At 46.6% G+C, this 23,926-nt stretch overlaps 1 protein-coding gene across 18 annotated transcripts in view; it reads right to left on the bottom strand.

Moving 5' to 3' along the window:
- PAX2 (paired box 2) overlaps positions 1-23,926 on the bottom strand; it is a 153,959-nt gene that overhangs the window by 53,479 nt on the left and 76,554 nt on the right. For all 18 annotated transcript variants that reach the window (XM_083615743.1, XM_083615754.1, XM_083615745.1 and 15 more), the window contains one exon: positions 18,668-18,787. In XM_083615743.1, the coding sequence (XP_083471869.1) occupies positions 18,668-18,787 (120 nt within the window). The remainder of the gene's footprint in view (positions 1-18,667; positions 18,788-23,926) is intronic.

The following is a 23,926-nucleotide window of genomic DNA, read 5'->3' on the forward strand; positions in this document are numbered from 1 at the left end:
CCTGACCATTAGGCCAGTCGTGGCCAACTCTGGGGTTGTGGTGCTCATATCACTTTATTGGCCGAGGGAGCCGGTGTACAGCTTCCGGGTCATGTGGCCAGCATGGCTAAGCCGCTTCTGGCGAACCAGAGCAGTGCACGGAAATGCCATTTACCTTCCCACCGGAGCGGTACCTATTTATCTACTTGTACTTTGACGTGCTTTCGAACTGCTAGGTTGGCAGCAGCAGGGAACGAGCAATGGGACCTCACCCCGTTGCGGGGATTTGAACCGCCGACCTTCTGATCAGCAAGCCTTAGGCTCTGTGGTTTAACCCACAGTGCCACCCGCGTCCCTAAACTTTATCCTAAAGTTTAGGGTAACCTAAACTTACATAATAAAGCATTTATTATACCAGTGGTTTTCAACCAGCGTGCCCTGGCACCCTGGGGTGCCATGAATGATGGTCGGGGTGCCTCCGTCCCTCTTTCCTTCCCTCCATCCTCTGATGCCCTCTTGTGTCTCTGCCTCCCAAAGGCTTGTGTGGCTGTTTGTTGCAGCAACCCTGGCTACAAGCTCCGCAGGTGAATGGTGCCTCTGGAGCTGGCCAGGGGGTGCTGGTTGACAGCAGCTGAGGCTGCCTCGGAAGAAGCAAGCAAGCAAGGGATGGACCCCAGCTCACCAGCCCTTGCTTTTCGGAATGGACAGACAAGTCCTAGCCCTCTGTGGGGCAGTGTGAGAAGGCAGCTCTCTTTAGGGCAGTGGGGGTCAGCTCAGAGGCCAGGGGCAGCAGCAGCAGCTGCCCGGGGGACCAGTGGCGTAGCGTGGGGGGTGCAGGGGGGCCCGGCCGCACCGGGCGCAACATCTGGGGGTAGGGCAAATCCATGGGTTAGGGGGCGCAAATCCACGGGTTAGGGGGCGCAAATCCACGGGTTAGGGGGCACAAATTACTTGCCTTGCCCCGGGTGCTGACAACCCACGCTACGCCACTGCAGGGGACTTCCAAGGAGAGGGGAGAGGAGAAGAGAAGAGGCTGAGGGAACACTCCCCAAGGGAGGTGTTTGAAAAAGGGCAAGAAGATGTCAGCTCTGCCTGCCAGGGGTGACATAACTGGGCTCCTGAGCCCCACAGGGGTGCCGCAGAAAGAAGGTAGTTTGTCAAGGGAGCCGTGGACTCAAAAAGGTTGAAAACCTCTGTATTATACATTTGTTGACAGCAGCTAGAATGACTCTTAAGCATTTCTTGAAAGTTTTATGCAGGGCTAATATTAAAACTCAGCATACAAAGGTTTGGGATATCGCCCTTCTGGGAAAATAAACATACAAATTGAGAATCACCAGAGGTCTACGTAAAACGGATAATTCTGTACCAGTTTTGGTTTGACTTTAGCTCTTTGGTAGGTAAGGAGGAATACGGGGAAGAACCTCCACCTGCTTTTGAAGAAAATTACTAATACTTTAACACAGAATGTAAGCTTAAGCTTAATATTGTGATAAGTTTCCCTTGACATGGTAGAGTGTCTGATTTGTTTAGCATTTATGATTATTGAATTCAGCATGTGTGCCTCTTTTACAGTTCTAAGTACCATTTTCCAAGATATCATACGCCTTTGGTTTGTTTAATTTGCTTTATTCAAATATTTTTTGTTATCATATGTTTCACAGTTTGTTTTTAATACAGTGACTGCTTGCTTGTTAATATACTGTAACTATATATTTTTTATATTTGTAACTCTATGATGGGCAAACTGCAGCAGCTAAAACGTTATTCACAGCAGCTGCATCAAGAGTTCACTAAACGAAACACAATTTTTTTGCTACTTTATAACTTCCGTTTAGAGTTCAGCCTAGCTAAATAAAACAAAAAGCTGTGTGTGTGTGCATGTGTGAGTGCACACATGCTTCAAGGGTTGTGTGGAAAGAGTAAGGGAATTAAAAGCTCACAAGTGGCATTTCTTTATCATAAGTTAGTTCCCCCTAAAGCTGAAACTAACTGGGCATCACATAAGAACCTCTGTGAATTCTGAAGCTGAATATTCCCCAGATATGCTCTGAACACTTAAATATTTGCTGAACAGTAATTGAATATTTGATATCTATATCTGACACCCGGCAATCTCTTATTTCATTATTTGACAGTATTTGAGGGCTGGCACAGAATGGTGTTCCATGTCTGACAGTATTTAAAAATTGGGACATGGTAGTATATTTGACAGCTCACAGCATAGGAGATTGTCCTGCCAAAAATCAAAACGATCAAGAGATGACAAGAAGATTAAAGCACTCCCCTTTTCAATTTTGGAGGTGTGCTTCTGCGCTCACCGCCCAAACCAGAGTTTGGAATTTGAAATTCCGCATTCCAAAACCGAAGGCCGAAAGCATCGCTTGTGCATTTGTGAAGGTTCACCCCAGCAAGTCGCTCTTCCTCTGTATCACCACACAGCCCCCTATTTCTCTCCAGCTCAATGTTGGGCGATGTCACCTTGTCTCCTCTGTGAGATGGAGGAGAATCAAACCCTATGGAAAGCTGGCGGAGGAGCTTTGATGCCTGCCCTGCTGCAGAGCTGATTTGCTCTTCAGTCACCAAGTTAGATTAAAATGCCACCTCAGTTTTTTTGTGTGGTGGGCTGGAGCAGAGCGCCAGTTCTCAGGGTATATATAGACGGGGAGATTATCGCTGGACCTGAGACAACCACTGAGCAACTCCTGGAAAAGGAAGGCCCCTGCTGCTGCCTTTTGTAAAGGTTGGGATTTCTGAGCCTGCTGTTGTGGAGAGCTGTCAAGGTCAGCAGGTTTGGGTTCACTGAACGGTCAGGATGGTTTGAATTACTGGTGCTGTCTGCCGATTCCGCCACTGATTGCTCCCTGCTCTGGAGCACCGACGGTGACAAGATGCTGTCCGTGTCGTGCGCCAAGACGGCAGCATGACCCTTGGGGACAGGCTTTCCGTGGTAGGGAGGCTGGGTGCTATGAAAAACCAGGGTGGGGGCAAGGATGGAAAATGGCACCCTGTGCTTTGACTTGGGACCTGAAATGATGCTTTGCTGATTCCAAATCTCTGCCCCCCACCCTTAAAGAGCCCCTTATTTCATAATAATAATAATAATAATTTATTATTTGTACCCCGCCCATCTGGCTGGGTTTCCCCAGCCACTCTGGGCGGCTTCCACAGAGACCAAAAATACACTAAAATGTCAGGCTTCATCTTGATCATATGTGGACAGGAACCACATCTCGAGCTGGAAAGGACAGAGATTACCCATAATTCCTGGAGATAACCAAATCCGAAAGCTACCATATTTTTTGCTCTATAAGACGCACTTTTCCCCTCCTAAAAAGTAGGGGGAAATGTGTGTGCGTCTTATGGAGCGAGTGCAGGCTGCGCAGCTATCCCAGAAGCCAGAACGGAAAGAGGGATCGCTGCGCAGTGCTCCCTCTCACTGTTCTAGCTTCTGGCTTAGCTGCGCGAAGCCTCCTCAAGGAAGGGGGAGCCTTCATCCCGCTGCCCTGAGAAGGCTTCGCCCTCAGGGCTCGCTGTGCAGAGCTCCCTCTCACTGTTCTGGCTTCTGGGATAGCCCCTCTGTCCCTTCCCCCACTTCCTGGGAAAGCCTGCAAGCGCCGTACACACGCTCCACGTGGCTCGTGAAAGGGAGCGCTGAGCAGAGCCTGGGATGCATACAGGCTCTGCTCAGCGCTCCCTTTAAAGAATATTTTTTTCTTGCATTCCCCCTCTAAAAAATAGGTGCGTCTTATGGAGCGAAAAAGACGGTGCTTTGATGGCTCACCTAGCACTCTGCCAACTTATCTGTCTATCCCTGGATCCTGTCCTGGTCACAGCCCCAAACTATGTGCAATATTGTGGTGCCTAGCAATTCATCCTGAAGCTAGATGATGAGCGTATCCAAGAAGAGAGTCATTGTGGCCAAGACAGCTACACTTTCTACGACTGTAGACTTAGACCAGGGATGTACTTCTAACTCTAGCCTTCCTTTTAACTTATTTTTACCATTAGTCCATTAATTCTTACTCACCCACTCATATGTACATAGTTACGCCCTCCCTCCCAACACCCTTCGGACATTCTGCTTTTTGGTATGGCTTCTTGCCCTCCAGATGAGGCCTGGGTGGCAGGTGCCTTGTGATGACTCGAGAGGATAGCTCACTTGCAAGGGCATCGATGCCTAACTCCACCCCTTTGAGCATCTTCCCTCATGGTTTTGCCCCGACTTTGCCACTCCATGGCAGCTTGGCTGCTCCTCTGGGGATTGGGGGAGGGAGGAAAAATCCAGGTGGCTCTAATAATGTCAGCGATGAGGTCACATGACCACCTTGCGAGCATCAGACCCAAATCGTCTAGGTGTGCAGGCCACAGCAGCAAATATCCACAGGTGGGGGTAAATGCTTAGCCAGGAATCTTTCACAACCACCCGTCCTAGTGCCAGCTGCCAATCTGATCGGATTTTGTTTATTTTACAGACATACAGGGCCAAGTTTGCTCACTGCTCTGTAAGCACCCTGTCTGCTCATAATGCATCGGCCATTTTAGATACAGATAGTCAGATCTACAGACTGTGCAAAGCCTACATGACATACCGTCCAACATTTCTCCAATGAAAAATAGAGACAACTTATTTAATAAAATAATAATAATAAATAATAATAATAACAATAATAATATTTATACCCTGCCCATTTGACAGCCACTCTGGGCTGCTTCCAACAGATATAAAGAAATCATAAAACATTAAAAAAATTCCCTATACAGGGCTGCCTTCAGAAGTCTTCTGAAGGTGGTATAGTTACTTATCTCCTTGGCTCACATGACTCCATACCCTCCAACATTTCTCCAATGAAAATAGGGACGTGCCCCATACTCTCCAACATTTCTCTGATGAAAATAGGGAAAGCAGGACTTTCCGGGATGAAATCAGAAACTGGGGCAGCTTCTGTAAATCCAGGACTGTCCCTGGAAAACAGGGACGCTTGGAGGGTCTGACAACACACCCACCTGCCCTGTCATTGGCTTAAGGGTGGTCAAGGTCTTAGAGAAGACAAAAAGCCCAGCAAAACAACGCAGGGACCAGGAGTGTTCCAGCAACCGTCTCCTCCGCCCCAGTTCTTCACAGCCCCCTCCCCTCCTTCACTTTCTGCCACAACGTGCTGGATGGAGGAGCCTGCCTGGCTCCTAGAGTCTTGCTGGTTTACATTAATGAGATACATAAAGCTTAATCCAGCGGTGGCCTGAGCAGTTCTACAAAAGGAAGTAATAGCAGCCTGCCAAGAGCAGTGTCGCTCAGGTAATTGGTTTATCTATCTGGAAGCAGGGGTAGCAATCTCCACCCAGACAGACTAGTAGTAAAGTCTCTTCCTTAAGGCTATTTCCTTTGTCTTTTCAATTGCTTTGCACATCCATGTGAGAGAGGGAGAGAGAGAGAGAGAAAAGAGAGGGGGGGGATGTTAATTTGTGAATTAATGGCTTTTCTCAGCGGAATTGTAAATTCAAATGTCATCTCACATGGTGATACTGCGCCTGGGCTTCTGAGGAAGAAATGATAAACGCCACCCCCCCCCTCTCCCATCCTCCCCCTCCCCAACATACACACACAGACACACATTTGGCTCCTCTCCTCAAGAGAGAATCATGTAGGGCAAAACATGCTACTTTTAATTTGCAGTAACAGCACAACAGAGAATGCCGCGGTGGCTGTTTCCCAGCCCTCCTCCTCCTCCCTTGCATAACCTGGATGGCTCCCCGATTGTGTCTCCCCTCATGCCCGTTTCAAACATGTCTGAGAGCACAAAATTGTTTCCGCTCTCCCCTTTCCCCTTCCTTCCTTCCTTCTCCTCCACCTCTGCCAACTACTACCGAGAGCATCATTGGGGAGTGAGGAAGAGGGTCCCCTTTCTAAAGGGTACCGTGCTCCCTTCTCCTTCAGTAGTCAGGTGAATTAATGACCCTGAATTTAAAGTGAGTGCTGATATTCCGGCCTTCTTTGCCTGCCTTGCAAAAAGGGGAGGAAGGCTTCATTGTTCCTGAGCAGGAGGCGGGCAGTGGTGAGGGAGATTCATGGATGGAGATTGAATATGCAATTTTCTTTCACCTTGCCAAGAGCTGCCCCTGGGCTGTGCCTGGCCTAAACTCCCCCCCTCCTTCTATTTTCCCCATCTCTGCCATCTCTGGCCCTCCTACCTCCCTTTCATTCTTTCCAGAAAATTACCTTCAAAATTGATTTCCACTTTTACAAACAAATATAATGGGAACATGAAAGGGGGGAAAAGGCAAGTCCGTGCTATGATGAATTAAGGCTGTCAGAGGCTCCCTCAAGTCATCTCTGCTTTGTTTTACGGGCCAATCGGGATTTTCTTTTGTCAGTGGTAGGTACTGACAACCACTTCCTGTCCCCACAACTTAACTCAGGGTCTTAGCACTGGGAGGGGCTCCCTAGAAATTATCTAGTCTGCCCTCTGCCCAGAGGCAGGTGACCCTGTCACCAAGGCTATAGCCCTGGCAAATACTGCTGCATTCAACAGGACTTACTCCCAGGTAAGCGGGGCTAGCATGGCAGCCTTCGTTATAAATGACTTGGCTCAAAAGAAAGGTCTTGATAGCTCATTCAAATGGGGAAATGTTTTATATTGGAGTATAGAACTTGCGGGGAGGTGCATCACAAAAAGAAAAAGATAAGAAAGACCATTTGTGGGTGATCAGTAGACTAACACATGGCGGTTGGTGCTGTGCTCTAAAACACTGACCCTCTTGGGCTTGCTGATCAGAAGGTTGGCGGTTCAAATCTCCGCAATGGAGTGAGCTTCCATTGCTCTGTCCCAGCTCCTGCCAACTTAGCAGTTCAAAAGCATGCCAGTGCAAGGAGATGAGTAGGTACCACTGTGGCGGGAAAGTAAATGGCGTTTCCATCATGGTGCTCCATTGCGCCAGAAGCAGTCATGACCACATGACCCAAAAAGCTGTCTGTGGACAAACGCCGGCTTCCTCGGGCTGAAAGCGAGATGAGCGCTGCAACCCCATAGTCGCCTTTGACTGGACTTAACCTGTTCAGGGGTCCTTAACCTTTCACCTTTACCTAACAGATGGTAGGTCTATAAAGAGTTGTCATTCCCAGGTTGCAAACAGCAGAAAGAAACAGAAGGAAGGAGGGACTCCTTCAAATATTCAGGGCCCAACCCGTTAAAAGTGTTAAAGGAAAGCACTGTCAGTCAAGAGGTTAGTAGGACATATATTGCAGATGGATGGCTGTGAGAAGCAGCCAGTGTTTTTTCTGCTCCCATACAACTCTCTGAATTCTGATGACTCATTTGTCCTGACTTGGGATCAGGTGCCACACGCAAACGTGGAACTTTGGCGTCACAGAATTGGCCTGTGCATCTTCTGAGTTATCCTTCTTTCTCTCCTCCCTCCTCCTCCTCCTTCAGATTGCTTGGAGAAGTTCGTGGTGGGGCACTGACTGACAGGCATCTCTCATTCCTACATCCTGATCTACTTGCTGGAGTGAGAACTTGACCTCTGGGAGCAAAGCTGGGAATAAACGGCCTCTTCAAAGCACAGCTTCATCGGGAGGCTGAAGGAAGCTGTTAAACACACCAGTCTGCCCTAACTTTTTTGTCACGCTAGAGATTAGCGCAGCCTAGCTATCTGCGGCAGCAGAAGACAGGCAGCAGTAAGGAGGGCGCAGCTGCGTAACTAGAAGGTCACACGGGGTGCCACAACCACATCACAAAACTGCTCTTGTGGAAAAGGCCAGAGGTCAGTGCTTTGCTGCAAGGCCACAGTCCTCCTGCTGATGGCAAAATGTGCTGGGTTTCCTCAGTACACAAACTTCTGCTGCTCCTCATCAAGAATACATGTTCAGCTGTGCCAGAAAAGCCCAGAGTTTGGGGGTTCCCAAACCCCTCAGAGCTTAGGGCCGCTGCTCCTTGCCTCTTTCAACAACGCAGGCGATGCTCTCGGCCCCACCATTAGGCAGACTGAGACAACCACCTCAGGCAGCAGATGCTGGGAGTAGGGGCAGCACCAGCTCCCAGTTCTCCCTCCTAAGCCCCCAAACCATTTCTTTTTATTGTCACATCGCCTGTTCTGCCCCACCACAAACCCCAGTTTGGCCTACTGTCTCAGGTACAATGGAGGGTGCTACCCTATTTAACTGCCTCTCCTGTCAGCTAGGGATGCAGGTGGTGCTGTGGGTTAAACCACAGAGCCTAGGACTTGCCAATCAGAAGGTCAGCGGTTCGAATCCTCGTGACGGGGTGAGCTCCTGTTGCTCAGTCCCTGCTCCTGCCAACCTAGCAGTTTGAAAGCACGTTAAAGTGCAAGTAGATAAATAGGTACCGCTCCAGCGGGAAGGTAAACGGAGTTTCCGTGCACGGATGTGGTTCGCCAGAAGTGGCTTAGTCATGCTGGCCACATGACCTGGAAGCTGTCTGCAGACAAACGCCAGCTCCCTTGGCCAATAAAGTGAGATGAGCGCTGCAACCCCAGAGTTGGCCATGACTGGACCTAATGGTCAGGGGTCCCTTTACCTTTACCTGTCAGCTAAGTAGAAGTGTTTGGATTTGATATCCTGCTTTATCACTACCCGAAAGAGTCTCAAAGCGGCTAACATTCTCCTTTCCCTTCCTCCCCCACAACAAACACTCTGTGAGGTGAGTGGGGCTGAGAGACTTCAGAGAAGTGTGACTGGCCCAAGGTCACCCAGCAGCTGCATGTGGAGGAGCGGGGAATCGAACCTGGTTCACCAGATTACGAGTCCACCGCTCTTAACCACTACACCACACTGGTGTAGTAGGCACCATCTTCTCCTTTCCTTTGTATAGCAAAATGTTTTGGACCAGCCCTCACCTCCTCTGTCTTTTTGTCAGACCAGAGAACTGCTACTGTGGGCGAGAGTGTGGCTGCCTTGGCCGAAAATTTAACGCACTCCCCCCAAGAATCCTGGGGTCTGCAGTTTACCCCTCACAGAGCTACAGTCCCCAGCACCCTTAGCAAACTACATTCCCCGGGATCCTCTGAAGGGGATAAATGTGCTTTAAAGGTATCACATGTACACAGCCTGTATCTAGCCCAGCCAAGCAATTCCTTTACCCTCCCTTAGGGCTATAAACAGCTTCTGCCTTCTTCAGATTTCTCCTCTAACTCCTCCCCATTTTTCTTGAGTTTCAGGGCTTCAGGAGCCAGCAGTTACATAAGAGCATATGGGAAATAATGCACTCTTTAGGGATTCATAGGTAAAGGTAAAGGGACCCCTGACCATTAGGTCCAGTCGCGGACGACTCTGGGGTTGCGGCACTCATCTCGCTTTATTGGCCAAGGGAGCCGGTGTACAGCTTCCAGGTCATGTGGCCAGCATGACTAAGCCGCTTCTGGCAAACCAGAGCAGCACACGGAAACGCCATTTACCTTCCCGCCGGAGCAGTACCTATTTATCCACTTGCACTTTGACGTGCTTTTGAACTGCTAGGTTGGCAGGAGCAGGGACTGAGCAACGGGAACTCACCCTGTAGCGGGGATTTGAACCGCCGACCTTCTGATCGGCAAGTCCTAGGCTCTGTGGTTTAGACCATAGTGCCACCCGCGTCCCTTAGGGATTCATACTAGACTGCAATAATAATAATAATAATTTGTACCCCATCCATCTGACGGGGTTGCCCCAGCCACTCTGGGCGGCTTCCAGCAAATACTTAAAAATAATCAAACAACAAACATTAAAAACCTCCCTATACATGGTTGCCTTCAGATGTCTTCTAAAGGTTCATGCTAGTCACTTTGCCAGAGTTAGATTCAAGGGCGTTCATTTAAGCGTCGAGCAGTTGTCTTGTCCCATGTTGTCCATTTGTATCACTTCTTGAGAATATTTCTAGTCTCCTTTTTGGTCCTTAGGAACAAGGTGAAGGGGCTGCCATCAAAGGAGTTGCCACCCTAGGTTCGAGAACTTTTATTCCAGTTCACCTGGGAGTCAGACTTCTTCCGCCCTTCCTTCTCTGCATCTCTTAACTCTTACTTCAACAGCTTTGCAAGCAGGCCAAAGTACTCATGCTTGGCGCTTGCAAATAAATAGACAGCTGCCTCTTTTACGGATCCTTTTTAGGTCGTGTGCATGGAAGCTATAACTAGCACAGTCGGCTCAAATGTCTAAAAGCCAAAGCACATTTGCATAATATGCGTTCTGTGGTCTATATTCTAATGACAGGGAACTCTTCATTTTTCAGCTTGTCGCAAACCTGGACACTAGAAATGCCATCCGGACACAATGCAGCCCACGTCACCCCCAGCAGCAACGCAGACAGGAAGCACAGAATAAAGAAAACCAAATTCCTTTCTGCCTTAGGTGAATAACAAAAACAAAGCAACCTGGATTGAAATATCCACATGGCATGAAAAAGGCTAGTTTTGGTTATGCTATCAAAGCATATCATCCACCCACCAATGCAAGCAAACTGCCTGAAAAAATCAACATCAGGTGGCATAGGTATAACCCTGTGACAGCACTGCAGGGCATGAGACAATATACATAAAAAAAGAACATAAGATTAGACCTGCTGGAACAGACTAAAGACCCGTCCAAGTCCAGCATCCTCTTTTCACAGTGGCCAAACATGTGTGTGAGGAGTCCGCAAGAAAGACCAAAGGACCACAGCATTCTGCCCACAAAATCCGCAGAATGTCTAGCTCAGAATCAAAACCAGGAGCCAGTAGCAATCAAATAATATGCTCTGATACATGGGCCCTTGTCAGCACTCTGGCGGAAGCATTCTGCATCGGCTGCAATTTCCAAGCAGTTTAATAATAATAATAATAATAATAATAATAATTTATACCCCGCCCATCTGGCTTGGTTTCCCCAGCAACTCTAGGCAGCTCCCAACAGAATATTAAAAACACGATAACAGACATTAAAATTTTCCCTAAACAGGGCTGCCTTGAGATGTCTTCTAAAAGTCAGATAGTTGTTCATTTCCTTGACATCTGATGGGAGGGCGTTCCACAGGGCAGGTGCCACCACCGAGAAGGCCCTCTGCCTGGTTCCCTGCAAACTCACTTCTCACAATGAGGGAACCACCAGAAGACCCTCAGAGCTGGACCTCAGTTTCCGGGCTGGACGATGGGGGTGGAGATGCTCCTTCAGGTATACTGGGCCGAGGCTGTTTAGGGCTTTAAAGGTCAGCACCAACACTTTGAACTGTGCTTGGAAACGTACTGGGAGATCTAGTAGAGTATGCTACAATAGTCTAATCCAGGGCTCACCCACCCCTCCCTTTGTACTGCATTTCGGGACACAGGTCTGCATATCTTCCAATATTTCTCTGATGAAAATATAGGGATGTCCTATTCAACAATTTAATAATAATAATAATAATAATAATAATAATAATAATAATAATAATAATTCACACCCATCTGACTCGGTTGCCTCAGCCACTCTGGGTAGCTTCCAGTGTATATTAAAAAAAAAACAACTGGATATTTTTTTTAAAAAACTTCTCTATACTGGGCTGCCTTCAGATGTCTTCTAAAGGCTGTATAGTTACTTATCTCCTTGGTTCAGGGGTCACATAACTCCATACCCGTCAACATTTCTTCAATGAAAATAGGGACATCCTATTCCATACCCTCCAACATTTATCTGATGAAAATAGGGACATCCTAAGGAAAAGCGGGACATTCTGGGATCAAATCAGAAACTGGGATGGCTTCTGTAAATTTCGGACTGTCCTTGGAAAATAGGGACACTTGTAGGGTCTGGGGTGTGTTGCTAGAGACATCCCTTCAGGTTTGTTGTTTTATAAAGCAAGGAACAAACCGGATAACTGAGGTGAGCAAGATAACAAATGTGTTGGGAAAGCATGCTATGATGAAAGGCTGAAGACTGTCTGCTAAAAGATTAGGGTGGAAATAATGGTTTTCAAAAAAAGAAAAATCACCCTTATCAAGGGTCCCTTTTGCTAAGAAAAAGAGCAGATGATTATCAGAGCTGTACCCTATGATTAAGTCACACTAGTTGTAACTCCCATAACTCCATACCCTCCAACATTTCTCCGATGGAAATAGGGACGTCCTAAGGAAAAGCGAGACATTCCAGGATGAAATCAGAAACCGAGACGGCTTCTGTAAATCTGGGAGTTTCCCTGCAAAATAGGGACACTTGGACAGTCTGGGCTTTCCAGCTTTGAGTGCTTGTCTTTCCCCAGGGAAAATCATGTTTTACCACTGAATTGGAACAAATGGTTTTCTATGGTTTACTCCCAGTCTGTGCAAACATTTGAAGGTTGTGTTCTTCCCAAGTACAGTGGTACCTCGGGTTACATACGCTTCAGGTTACATACGCTTCAGGTTACACACTCTGCTAACCCAGAAATAGTGCTTCAGGTTAAGAACTTTGCTTCAGGATAAGAACAGAAATCGGGCTCCGGCGGTGCGGCAGCAGCAGGAGGCCCCATTAGCTAAAGTGGTGCTTCAGGTTAAGAACAGTTTCAGGTTAAGAACGGACCTCCGGAATGAATTAAGTACTTAACCTGAGGTACCACTGTACTGTTCACTGGAAATATACTTTACTTTATACTTTATTGTCACTTGTACAACCAGCCAGGGTGTGAATCACCCCTGATAATTTTCCCCACTCTCCTGAGGCAACGTTCTTCCGCGATGTCATCCAGCGGATTCACGGGACAGCCCATAATATCTTGTGCTGTATTCACCACCCTCTGTAGGCACTTCCTATCAGTTGATGTCAAACCAGCGTACCACACCGTGATGCAGTATGAAAGGACACTTTCTATTGTGGACCGGTAGAAGGAGATCACCAAATGTTGATGGACATCATTCTTTCGCTTACCAAAGGTAGCAGAACCTTCACCCGCTTTCGGCAGGGGTCTCGCTTCCCTCAGGAACTTGACACAGCGCGTTCCCCCGCTTAATCCTTTCCCCACTGAATTGCTCAACTTAATCAAGAGTAAGCTTTGCAAACATTTCTTTTCCCCTTCGCTTTGTCTCAATTACATTTGGCTCGGGGCCAGAAATGGAGGGAATGCTCAAACCACTTATTTCTTGATTTGGGAAGGCAGCAATTATGAAATTTGAGATACCAGGCCACTCTAGCCTCACGCCTCTCTGAGTCTTAAGTGGGCTTCCGCAAGCTGATGTCTCTGCCGCTCCTGTATGGGACCCTAATATAGAGATCTCTTCAATCTATAAATTACAGCCTTTCTTGTTCCTACAGTTACATAGACACAGGCAAGCAAGCACTCTGTCTCAACATATTTTGGCCTACCCTAAAATGGACAATAAGTGTAATTCCCTATTCCTTATTGGGTCGTTGCAGCAAAAACAATTACGAGCGTTGCAGCATCCTCAAGATTGATATATTTACTTGGGGCATCAGTTCTTGTGGGTTGGAGCTGACCTGGACAGATGTAATTGCCTAAATTCAAGGCCAGATCAAGGTAGTTGTGAGTCCTGGTGCTATTCTTAAAATCGGGGGTCCCTTTCCCTAAATAGTAAAGGTAAAGGGACCCCTGACCATTAGGTCCAGTCGTGGCCGACTCTGGAGTTGCGGTGCTCATCTCGCTTTATTGGCTGAGGGAGCCGACGTACAGCTTCCGGGTATGTGGCCAGCATGACTAAGCCGCTTCTGGCGAACCAGAGCAGAGCATGGAAACGCCGTTTACCTTCCCGCTGGAGCGGTACCTATTTATCTACTTGCACTTTGACATGCTTTCGAACTGCTAGGTTGGCAGGAGCAGGGACTGAACAACGGGAGCTCACCCCGTCACGGGGATTTGAACCGCCGACCTTCTGATTGGCAAGGCCTAGGCTCTGTGGTTTAACCCACAGTGCCACCCGCGTCCCTAGTTTCCCTAAATAGGAATGCATAAAATAAGGTGACTTGCGTTATCTTAAAACTACAAAAAAACTGTGGACTTCTGTTTCACAAACAACAAAATATTATGCAGACCTTGGTAAACAAAAAGAAAATACTTTGACCATGTGCATTTTCTCATTTTAACTCTTATTCTTTTTGCTCACTTTGGGCCATGCACCAACTCTGAGCCTAGCCTACCCTGCATGGCTGTTGCAAAGAAGGATGCATAAAATGACTGCAAGTGAAGATTTTGGGGCGCCTCTAACCAGAGCGATGCATCTCTGCAGTATAAACAGCCATGCCCCTCCGCCCCCTACAGATTAAAACAGCCCTAAAGCTTCAACCAATCTTAATCTGGCCCGGTTACTGCATGTTTTACATGCATAAGTCCCATTCAGCTGAGCTTACTTCCAGGCCTGTAGTCACTGGGGTTGTGGAAAGCCAAATGATCCACTTTCATTCTTAAAATGAAAGTGGTTACTCCCCACTTGTGGAACGTTCTCCCCAGAAAGGCTTGCCTGGTTCCTTCATTACATATCTTTAGGTGCCCGGTAAAAACATTCTCCTCCTCCCAGGCCTTTGGCTAATTAAACAATCCATGACCTATTAAAGGGGGGGGTGCAATTGTTTTTGTTTGTTATTATGGTATGTATTTTTGTGTTTTTATATTGTAAACTGCCTTGTAATCTTCCGATGAATGGTGCTGTGGAAATGTAACAAATAAAAAAATGATAAAACAGTGGGATTTTTTTAAATAAAAAAATTGCAGGTAAAATAGTAAGGAAAAGCATACAGGCTGAATTCATAAAAGCACCGTATGAGGCTAAGTTTAGGATAAGCACAGTAACCACCTTGTGAGCCTATAAGGGGCGTATTTTGTCTTTTTTTCACACAGGTGTATCTTAACAATTGTTTTTCTTTTCACGTCTTATTTTACCTTGCACACTTATGATTTTATACTGGGTACAAAAATTGTTTTAAATTTTTTAATCAATACAGGTCGTACTTTCCCTAATTTTCCCAGCAAAATCACTGTCCTGCCCAAACTGCAAAGCCAGTGAGAAAACTAACAGGATGTTATAATATATTGTTTATTTTATTCATAATAATTTAATTGTTTTTAAGCTTATCAGATTATTTTATATCTGTCTATATTTAAGTGGTGCTCATTTTGCACCAATATGTACCTGGGAGTAAGACCCATTAAAAACAAAGAGATTTACTTCTGAGTAGACATTGACTAAGTAGAGATTTACTTGAGAGCAGTACACGTGAAAAGGATCTAGGAGTCTTGGTTGACCACAAACTTGACATGAGCCAACAGTGTGACGCGGCAGCTAAAAAAGCCAATGCAATTCTGGGCTGCATCAATAGGAGTATAGCATCTAGATCAAGGGAAGTAATAGTGCCACTGTATTCTGCTCTGGTCAGACCTCACCTGGAGTACTGTGTCCAGTTCTGGGCACCACAGTTCAAGAAGGACACTGACAAACTGGAATGTGTCCAGAGGAGGGCAACCAAAATGGTCAAAGGCCTGGAAACGATGCCTTATGAGGAATGGCTAAGGGAGCTGGGCATGTTTAGCCTGGAGAAGAGGAGGTTAAGGGGTGATATGATAGCCATGTTCAAATATATAAAAGGATGTCACATAGAGGAGGGAGAAAGGTTGTTTTCTGCTGCTCCAGAGAAGCGGACACGGAGCAATGGATCCAAACTACAAGAAAGAAGATTCCACCTAAACATTAGGAAGAACTTCCTGACAGTAAGAGCTGTTCAAGAGTGGAATTTGCTGCCAAGGAGTGTGGTGGAGTCTCCTTCTTTGGAGGTCTTTAAGCAGAGGCTTGACAACCATATGCCAGGAGTGCTCTGATGGTGTTTCCTGCTTGGCAGGGGGTTGGACTCGATGGCCCTTGTGGTCTCTTCCAACTCTATGATTCTATGATTCTATGACATGTACATCATTGTACTGTACATTGACTATACCATGAATTCTTCAGTTCCCGCAGAGCAGGAGATATGCCTAAGTCTCTTTGCAAATTTTTTTGTATTTTCCATTTGCCATTAGGGAGTGTTCTTTAACACCTACCCAGCCTAACACCTATTAAAAAGGTAAAGGGACCCCTGACCATCAGGTCCAGTCGTGGCCGACTCTGGGGTTGCGGTGCTCATCTCCCTTTATTGGCCAAGGGAGCCGGCATATAGCTTCCGGGTCATGTGGCCAGCATGACTAAGCCGCTTCTGGCGAACCAGAGCAGCGCACGGAAACACTGTTTACGTTCCTGCCGGAGTGGTACCTATTTATCTACTTGCACTTTGACGTGCTTTCAAACTGCTAGGTTGGCAGGAGCAGGGACCGAGCAACGGGAGCTCACCCCGTCATGGGGATTCGAACTGCCGACCTTCTGATCAGCAAGTCCTAGGCTCTGTGGTTTAACCCACAGCGCTACCCGCGTCCCTATTAGGCTGTAGCATTTGCAGAGAATAGCTTCTAGAGAGAACCTGAGCTTAGATTATCCCCCCACAGGAAAGATGTATTGCAGTTGCTAGAAAGTAAGGAAGGGCAAACAATGGAGGTTCCAAGGACTAGAAAATGAGGTAGAAGCAGGAACGAAAAATGTGTTAAAGGAGAGGGGTAAATATGAGCTCTTTAGGACCCCAGGGATTTAGCCCAACTCTGATTACACTCATAGGCTAAATATACTGAAAAGCAGAAACAGCGAGAGGCAGGCTGGTTTCACAGAAATCGCTTAGATGATTGCCTGCACATTTTGTGTTACAACTTTCTTTCCAGGAGGGCTAGAAACTTCCAAAAGAAAAGAAAAGAAAAGAAAAGAAAAGAAAAGAAAAGAAAAGAAAAGAAAAGGAAACTCGGCATCTTGCTGGCAGGCAGTGTGGCAAGTCAGTGTGATGTAGTGGAGACTAGGGTTCAAATTCCCCCTCAGCCAAGAAACTGAGTGACTTTGGCTGAGTTGCTGCCTCTCAGCCTAACCTACTTCACAGGGTTGTTTCCTTGGAGAAAAAGGTGGGATATAAAGACAATAAGTAAATAAAATAAAAGCATATGTCACCATAAATATTTTACAATCCTCTAAATGTCTCAATGAGTTTGATGTGGTTTGAGGTAAATAAACATTGAATTGTAGCCTGGCAGCATAAGCCTCTCCAGAGTGGCTGGGGCAACCCAGCCAGATGGACAGGGTATAAATATTATTATTATTATTATTATTATTAGTAGTAGTAGTAGTAGTAGTATTACTTAGAAGTAAGTCCCATTAAGCCCAATGAAGTTTACTTTCAGGTGTTTTCTCTGACCTGGCAACAAGTTCCATTGAATTCTATGGGACTTAGTAGACATACAGTTGTGCTATTAATCTCTCAGGAGTCCATGCAGCCCTTCAAAATTGATTAGAACAACAACAACAACACAACAGTGTTCATTTATATTGTGCTTTTTGAACGTTCAAAGCACATTGTACGCTCATTCATTTATCTTTACAACCACCACGTAATTCCAGTGTTTTTGTTCTGCATTGCAGAAGGGGAACCAGCGACTGCTGAGCATTGATCACAAATCACAACCTCAGCCTCACCACCAGCTCCTATGGTAACAATCCTGACACCAGCAATTCCTTTGCCCACATCCATTTTTTCTTCTCAGTTTTTTTTTCCAGTTAAATTTTTTATCTGGACGGTATCATTTCACACATGAATATCAAGCTTAAGCCAAGAGTTTTCACTGTGTTTATAAGCACAGAGTTCTCTCCATATCATTGATGCACATGAGTGCGCATATCAGTTCATGCCAACAAACACTGAGCATATACCAGCTGGAAACAAACAGAGACCATCTACATTTTCAGGAAGCGTTATTGGCACCTGGCAACATGGACTGGCATGTGAGGATCAGCGTTTGATGGAACAGTATAGGCAAAAGTCACCACTGCCTACTGAAAGACTATGAATTAGTTGTGGTGCTGCGCATAAAAACATATCCTTCCGGAAAGAAAGGAAATTATATCTCTACCTTTTTCTAAATGCTTCCCAAAAATCACATTCGTCAGTGTGCTAAGCCTAAAGGGACCCCTGACCATTAGGTCCAGTCGCAGACGACTTAAGGGCAGAGACACCAGAGAAGCTAATCTGTAGAAGATCACATAGATCAAATACATTGCACAACTTAATTCTTTCATTTTGGGCTTGCAAACCATCAGCTAAAGAGATTGGCAAAAAGAGGAGTATATTTTTCCCCCCGTTTTTCAATTCTGAATGCATGTTTTATTTGTAGGGTGCCAAAACACAACAGCTGTTTCTCTCTCTCCTTAAAAATAATTCTCACATTCCTCAACCTTCTCTTACCTGGCCCTGAAAGCCAGGTTTTGTTTCTTGTCTTAAATATTGTTAGGCGGTTGGGTATACAAAGTGGATCGTTCCAGAATCCCCCTTTTGCTGCCTTTGATTAGAAATTCAGGATAAGCTACCTTGGTGTGAGTCCAAGGCTCAATCTAGAAACCGGGAAGGGAGTTTGTGCCTTGGCTCCGGGAACGAAATCGGCTGGCTTTGCCTCCTAACGAGAATTCAGCTGGTCATGAAAGACTTTCTGGGCCAGTCGAGTTGTTGTGGTGGTGCTGGTGGTGGAGAACCATCCCTAATCTAAGACTAATCCAATATGCAAAGCACCTGCGAATCCTGGTCCAAAACTGGAGCTTAGGGGGTGGTAAGAGGGAGGTCAAAGAGAATGGGAATGAGAGGGGCAGAGCAAAGGGGGGAGAAAGAAAAAGGAAATAAATAAAGGGAGGATGAACCCCTCCCTCCCCCTACCTTCGTCACGTTTCCTCTTCTCTCCATTCGACCGAGGAATCCCCAGAATCCCATTAATGGAGTAGGAGCCCACCGGATCATTGGAGGCACTGGAGACGGGAGGGGAGGCTGTACTGGGAACTGGACAAAATGAAAAGGCCCATGAGGAAAGCAGAAGGTAGAAAGCTACAGGAGCACACCCTAGCCTCTCCAGAGGTGGCCCTGCTCACCCCGCTAAGGGAGACCCCCCCTCGCAAAAAATGCCTTTCAGTAGTCAACATAGCTCGTAAATCCTTTGCAAAACACTTATTTCTGTCACACAACCTATCTCAGTATGTTCAAGGCTGGCTAGAATTCTCCTGGTAAGCTGAAAACCCCAGCTCTGCAATCGAATTTGCCTACAGTGGTACCTCGGGTTACAGACGCTTCAGGTTACAGACTCCGCTAACCCAGAAATACTACCTTGGGTTAAGAACTTTGCTTCAGGATGAGAACAGAAATCGTGCAGTGGCAGCAGGAGGCCCCATTAGCTAAAGTGGCGCTTCAGGTTAAGATCAGTTTCAGGTTAAGAACAGACCTCCGGAACGAATTAAGTACTTAACCCGAGGTACCACTGTATGTCTATTTTGGTTTGTGTTTTACAAGACTCCGTTGTGCGTAGGATTTATTTACTTATTTTCAGAATGGAAATGTGTATAATGCATTTTTAATAATAATAAAAAATCAAAGCACTGTACAATATATATATATCTCCTATAAAAACCAAAATCATAGATCACTGTCTAACTGTAAATATAATATATTTTTCCCTCTCTCTCTTTAATTGTCTGCAGAAGCCTAGCAGATTAGAAAAGTTTTCAGGAAATGTATAAAAATTGAAGATGCTTCCTGAATCTTTGTTGGAAGAGCATTCTACATGACTAGGCATGGCGGGTTGGCGGGTGAAAGAGAGAGAATGAATATTCGGATCCGATAGGGAAGATTAGAATTTTGCAACATGAGGGGGACAGTAACTTTTAAAGGAGTTAAATCTGCAGCTGCAGCTCACACAAGAGAAGATATTATTTACAACCAGTGCTTGAGTTACAGAAGGTACACTTGAGGGTTGGGCAGCCCTCTTAACTTTTGTGATGGTGCCCTTTGGCAACCGTTTCTAACAGGTATATATGATTTAGTTAAATTTAGGGACTTGGGAACTTGGTTTGTGGATTTCGCTAAAGGACTCTCCAGATTCCTGACACCCCTCCCCATAATTAAAGCTCTATTTATGACCCATTGTCATCCTGCTAGCCTTCTAAAGTGTGTCCTCACTTATACTGTTGGATACTAGAACTGTCGCAAACTAGATGCCAGTCTCATGGTCAATAGAGGGCGGGGACTGTCCAAGCCATTAATGAGCATCGTCCTGCATTTGAGGGGATGTCTGAGCTAGAGAACAGTCTTCCTGCATTTGAAGACATCTTCCATTTGCAGGCCTCTCCATTCTGGGTACCATTTAATGATGGAGAACTATTAGAAGGGAGAGCAGGGTAGCACGAAAGTTGCCCATTGGCAGTTAGTGCCTGGAGAGCAGAGGAAGCAGGCACCCAGATCACCTGGTCCCAATCTTCCTCACTATTTAAATTATAGCAATCCTTCCAAATTTGCATCAATTAGCGTGTGCAAATGTTATGCAAAGTGCCTGTGCTGCCACAAGCTCACCTTTCCCATCCTCAGAGCAGCTTTGCAACTCTTTTAAATCAGATTTCACGTTACAAAAATAAGGCATATTCATGCTTAGGGAAGTTTGAGTTTACTGCAGGGCAATTGTTGGCCCAACCTGTCATGTCGAAGTTAAAATAATTTTTGAAGGATAGTTAAAGAAAGAAACTCTTCTAAGTTCACCAGTTGTATTTCTTAGCCACTGAAATATCTCACCCAAGTCCTCCTGCTTGCTATATTTTTTAGCAGTAAATGAACACCGTACTTTTGAACATAGCTTTCTGTGAACGCGAGAGCTGGGAAGTTGCTTGTTTAAAACACACACATGCCAGCGGCGTGTGGTCAGTGGACTATGGGGACTAGGTTAATCCCCTAAATGTTCCTGGTAAATCAGAGTATTAAAGTATTAAAGCCTGTTGCCTCCTTCCCAAAGACCAGGAAGTTTCTGCTCGTCTGGGGAGGGGGCGAGGCACGATGCTTAGATGGGGCCAAGACCCTCCCTGCCACTTTCCCAAAGCCCACCCAGCTTCTGAAAGGAGTACGAAGGCTCCAGCATCACTTCAGAGGCCTGACACCTCATTCCCAAAATCCAAGAAGCTTCTGCCTGGCTTAGGGAGGGAGCAGTGGCGTAGCGTGGGTTGTCAGCACCCGGGGCAAGGCAAGTAATTTGCGGCCCCTAACCCGTGGATTTGCGCCCCCTAACCCTAACCCCCAGATGTTGCACCCGGTGCGGCCGGCCCCCCCTGCACCCCCCACGCTACGCCACTGGGAGGGAGGCATGATGCTCACACACGGGGCGTTGCAATGTCGGCCCCCCCACAATCCCCCTCACAAGCTGGTGCCTCTGACCCTAACTTTCTCCTATGAAAAATTCCCCCCCCCACACCACTGACACATACCCACTATTTTTCAAGAGTCTATTACACTACAGATAAATATTAGAGTCACAGTATGGCTAACAGTGAAAGTCGTCATGGGAATATGCCCTGCATTGGCTCACTCCTTCCAAACAAGCCTGTAATAATAATAATAATTTATTATTTGTACCCCGCCCATCTGGATGGGTTTCCCCAGCCACTCTGGGCAGCTTCCACAAAGACCAAAAATACACTAAGATGTCACACATTTAAAACTTCCCTGAACTTCCCTGAACAGGGCTGCCTTAAGATGTCTTCTGAATGTCAGGTAGTTGTTTAGCTCTTTTGACATCTGATGGGAGGGCGTTCCACAGGGCAGGCGCCACTACTACTGTACCTTGGTTCTAGAACGTAATCCGTTCCAGGAGTCCATTCGACTCCCAAAACCATTCAAAAACCAAGGTGTGGCTTCTGATTGGCTGCAGGAGCTTCCTGCACTCAAACGGAAGCTGCGCCAGACGTTCGGCTTCCGAAAAACGTTCGCAAACCAGAACTTCTGGGTTTGCAAAGTTTGGGAGCCGATTTGTTCGACAACTAAGCCGTTTGCGAACCAAGGTACCACTGTAATTGGTTACTGGAGCTCCCTGTTGCTGATAAGTGTCACCCAGTTAAACAACACATTTCCCACATGACTGTACAACTAACCAGCAAAATCCCATTTCCCTTCCAGGGTATGTATCTGCATCCCAACACAAGTTAAACAAGTCTCATTAGGAGGGGCGGCCTGTCCTGTTTCAGCACCTGAGGCGAAACGGGAATGTGCAGCCATCTCCCCACATCGCTGTGGCCCACTTTTGCCAGCAACTGAACACTGCAAACCCGTTGCCAAACTCGGAGAGAGGTAGGGCGCACCTCATGGTCTTGCTATAATAATAATAATCATAATAATAATTTATTATTTATACCCCGCCCATCTGGCTGAGTTTCCCCAGCCACTCTGAGCGGCTTCCAATCGAGTGTTAAAAACAAGGCAGCATTAAATATTAAAAACTTCCCTAAACAGGGCTGCCTTCAGATGTCTTCTAAATATCAGATAGCTGTTTAGTTCCTTGACATCTGATGGGAGGGCGTTCCACAGGGCGGGCGCCACCACCGAGAAGGCCCTCTGTCTGATTCCCTGTAACCTCACTTCTCGCCATTAGGGAACCGCCAGAAGGCCCTCGGCGCTGGATCTCAGTGTTCTCCGCCCCGTGGCAGGGAAGATGAGCGGCAACACTGTGCACTATGCCATGGGGTGGGCAGGGTGCCAGCGCTTGTACTTCTGCCACCTGAGGGAGATACTTCACTCTGCCCCACGGGCAGGCCGGTTCTGCTCAATAGACCTGTTTGCCATACTGATTACATGCAGTTCTCCATTTAGGGTTATGTTCCAAGGCACCTTGTGTTTAAGTGAAACCGCGTATGTTTGAAACACTACTGAAACATTGGCATTGGGGGTTGCCCTGTTATTCAAGGTCTGTTTTACTTTAAAGGGGGGAGCCCAAGAGGGAGTGTGGTTTGAGGAAGAAAGGAAGGGAGAAAGGGGCCCACTGACATCCTCTGCTCAAGGGACCCCAGAAACATCCAGCCTGCCCTGCTGGCAATGCTGAAAATTGATGCTGGTGGAAGGTGAATTGCCATATTAATTGAATCACCGAGTTTGGAGGCATCTCTAGGGTCGTTTCATCTGTCCCCCCGCTAATAATAATAATAATTTTATTTATACCCTGCCCTCCCCAGCCAAGACCAGGCTCGGGGCAGCTAACACCTGATATAAAAGCAAATTGATTGAAATACAACTTAAAAACAAGATTAAAATACAACATTAAAACACAGCCTCATTTCAATGGAAATTCAAATCAAAAACTTTTTTGGGGATGAAAACGTCTAGTCTTCACCAAGGCTAACTATCCAGACTGTGGTCCTACATGGGCCAGAAAAAAAGCCAGGGAAGTCCCCAAATAGGAGTTCCATCACAGGAGGAGAAAGGAAAAAAGAAGAGGGGGAGGGAATCAAATTGATTCCAAGCCGAAGGCCAGGTGGAACAACTCTGTCTTACAGGCCCTGCAGAAAGAAATCAGATCCCGCAGGGCTCTGGTTTCATAAGACAGAGTGTTCCACCAGGCCGGAGCCAGTGTTGAGAAGGCCCTGGCTCTGGTTGAGGCTAATCTGACTTCCTTAGGGCCTGGGACCTCTAGGGTGTTGCTATTTATGGACCTTAAGGTCCTCCGTAGGAAGTTCAGTGCTCCAGCATCCCCGACAGGTGACCATCAGGCCCATTGTTAAGCAGCTTGTACCATCAGAAAGTTCTTATAATGTGAACCCATTAATTTGAATCCTACTCTCTGCAGCTCCATCCTACCCTCCAGAGCTCCATCATCCATGAGACGCTATCAAAATATTTTTAGGTAGCTATCATATTGCCTCTTAGCTGCCCCTTCCAGACTAAACAAAGGCAGTTCCTTCAACCTTTTCCCAAGGATTGCTGTCTAGGCTCTTCTCAATCTTTGTAGCTCTCCTCCAGGAATATTATATGTCAGAGACCGTGCTGAGGAGGGCTGCACAAATGAGGAATAGTGGGAGCCTCCCCCTTCCCCTGCTCCTAACCAGGATCCTGAAGCTGCCCAGAAGCAGTGGAACAGTATAAAATTGGAACAGTGGTTTGCAGAGGGGCACAGTTCTG

The sequence above is a fragment of the Podarcis filfolensis genome, assembly GCF_964270895.1.
Source record: "Podarcis filfolensis genome assembly, chromosome: 5".
Lineage (NCBI taxonomy): Eukaryota > Metazoa > Chordata > Lepidosauria > Squamata > Lacertidae > Podarcis > Podarcis filfolensis.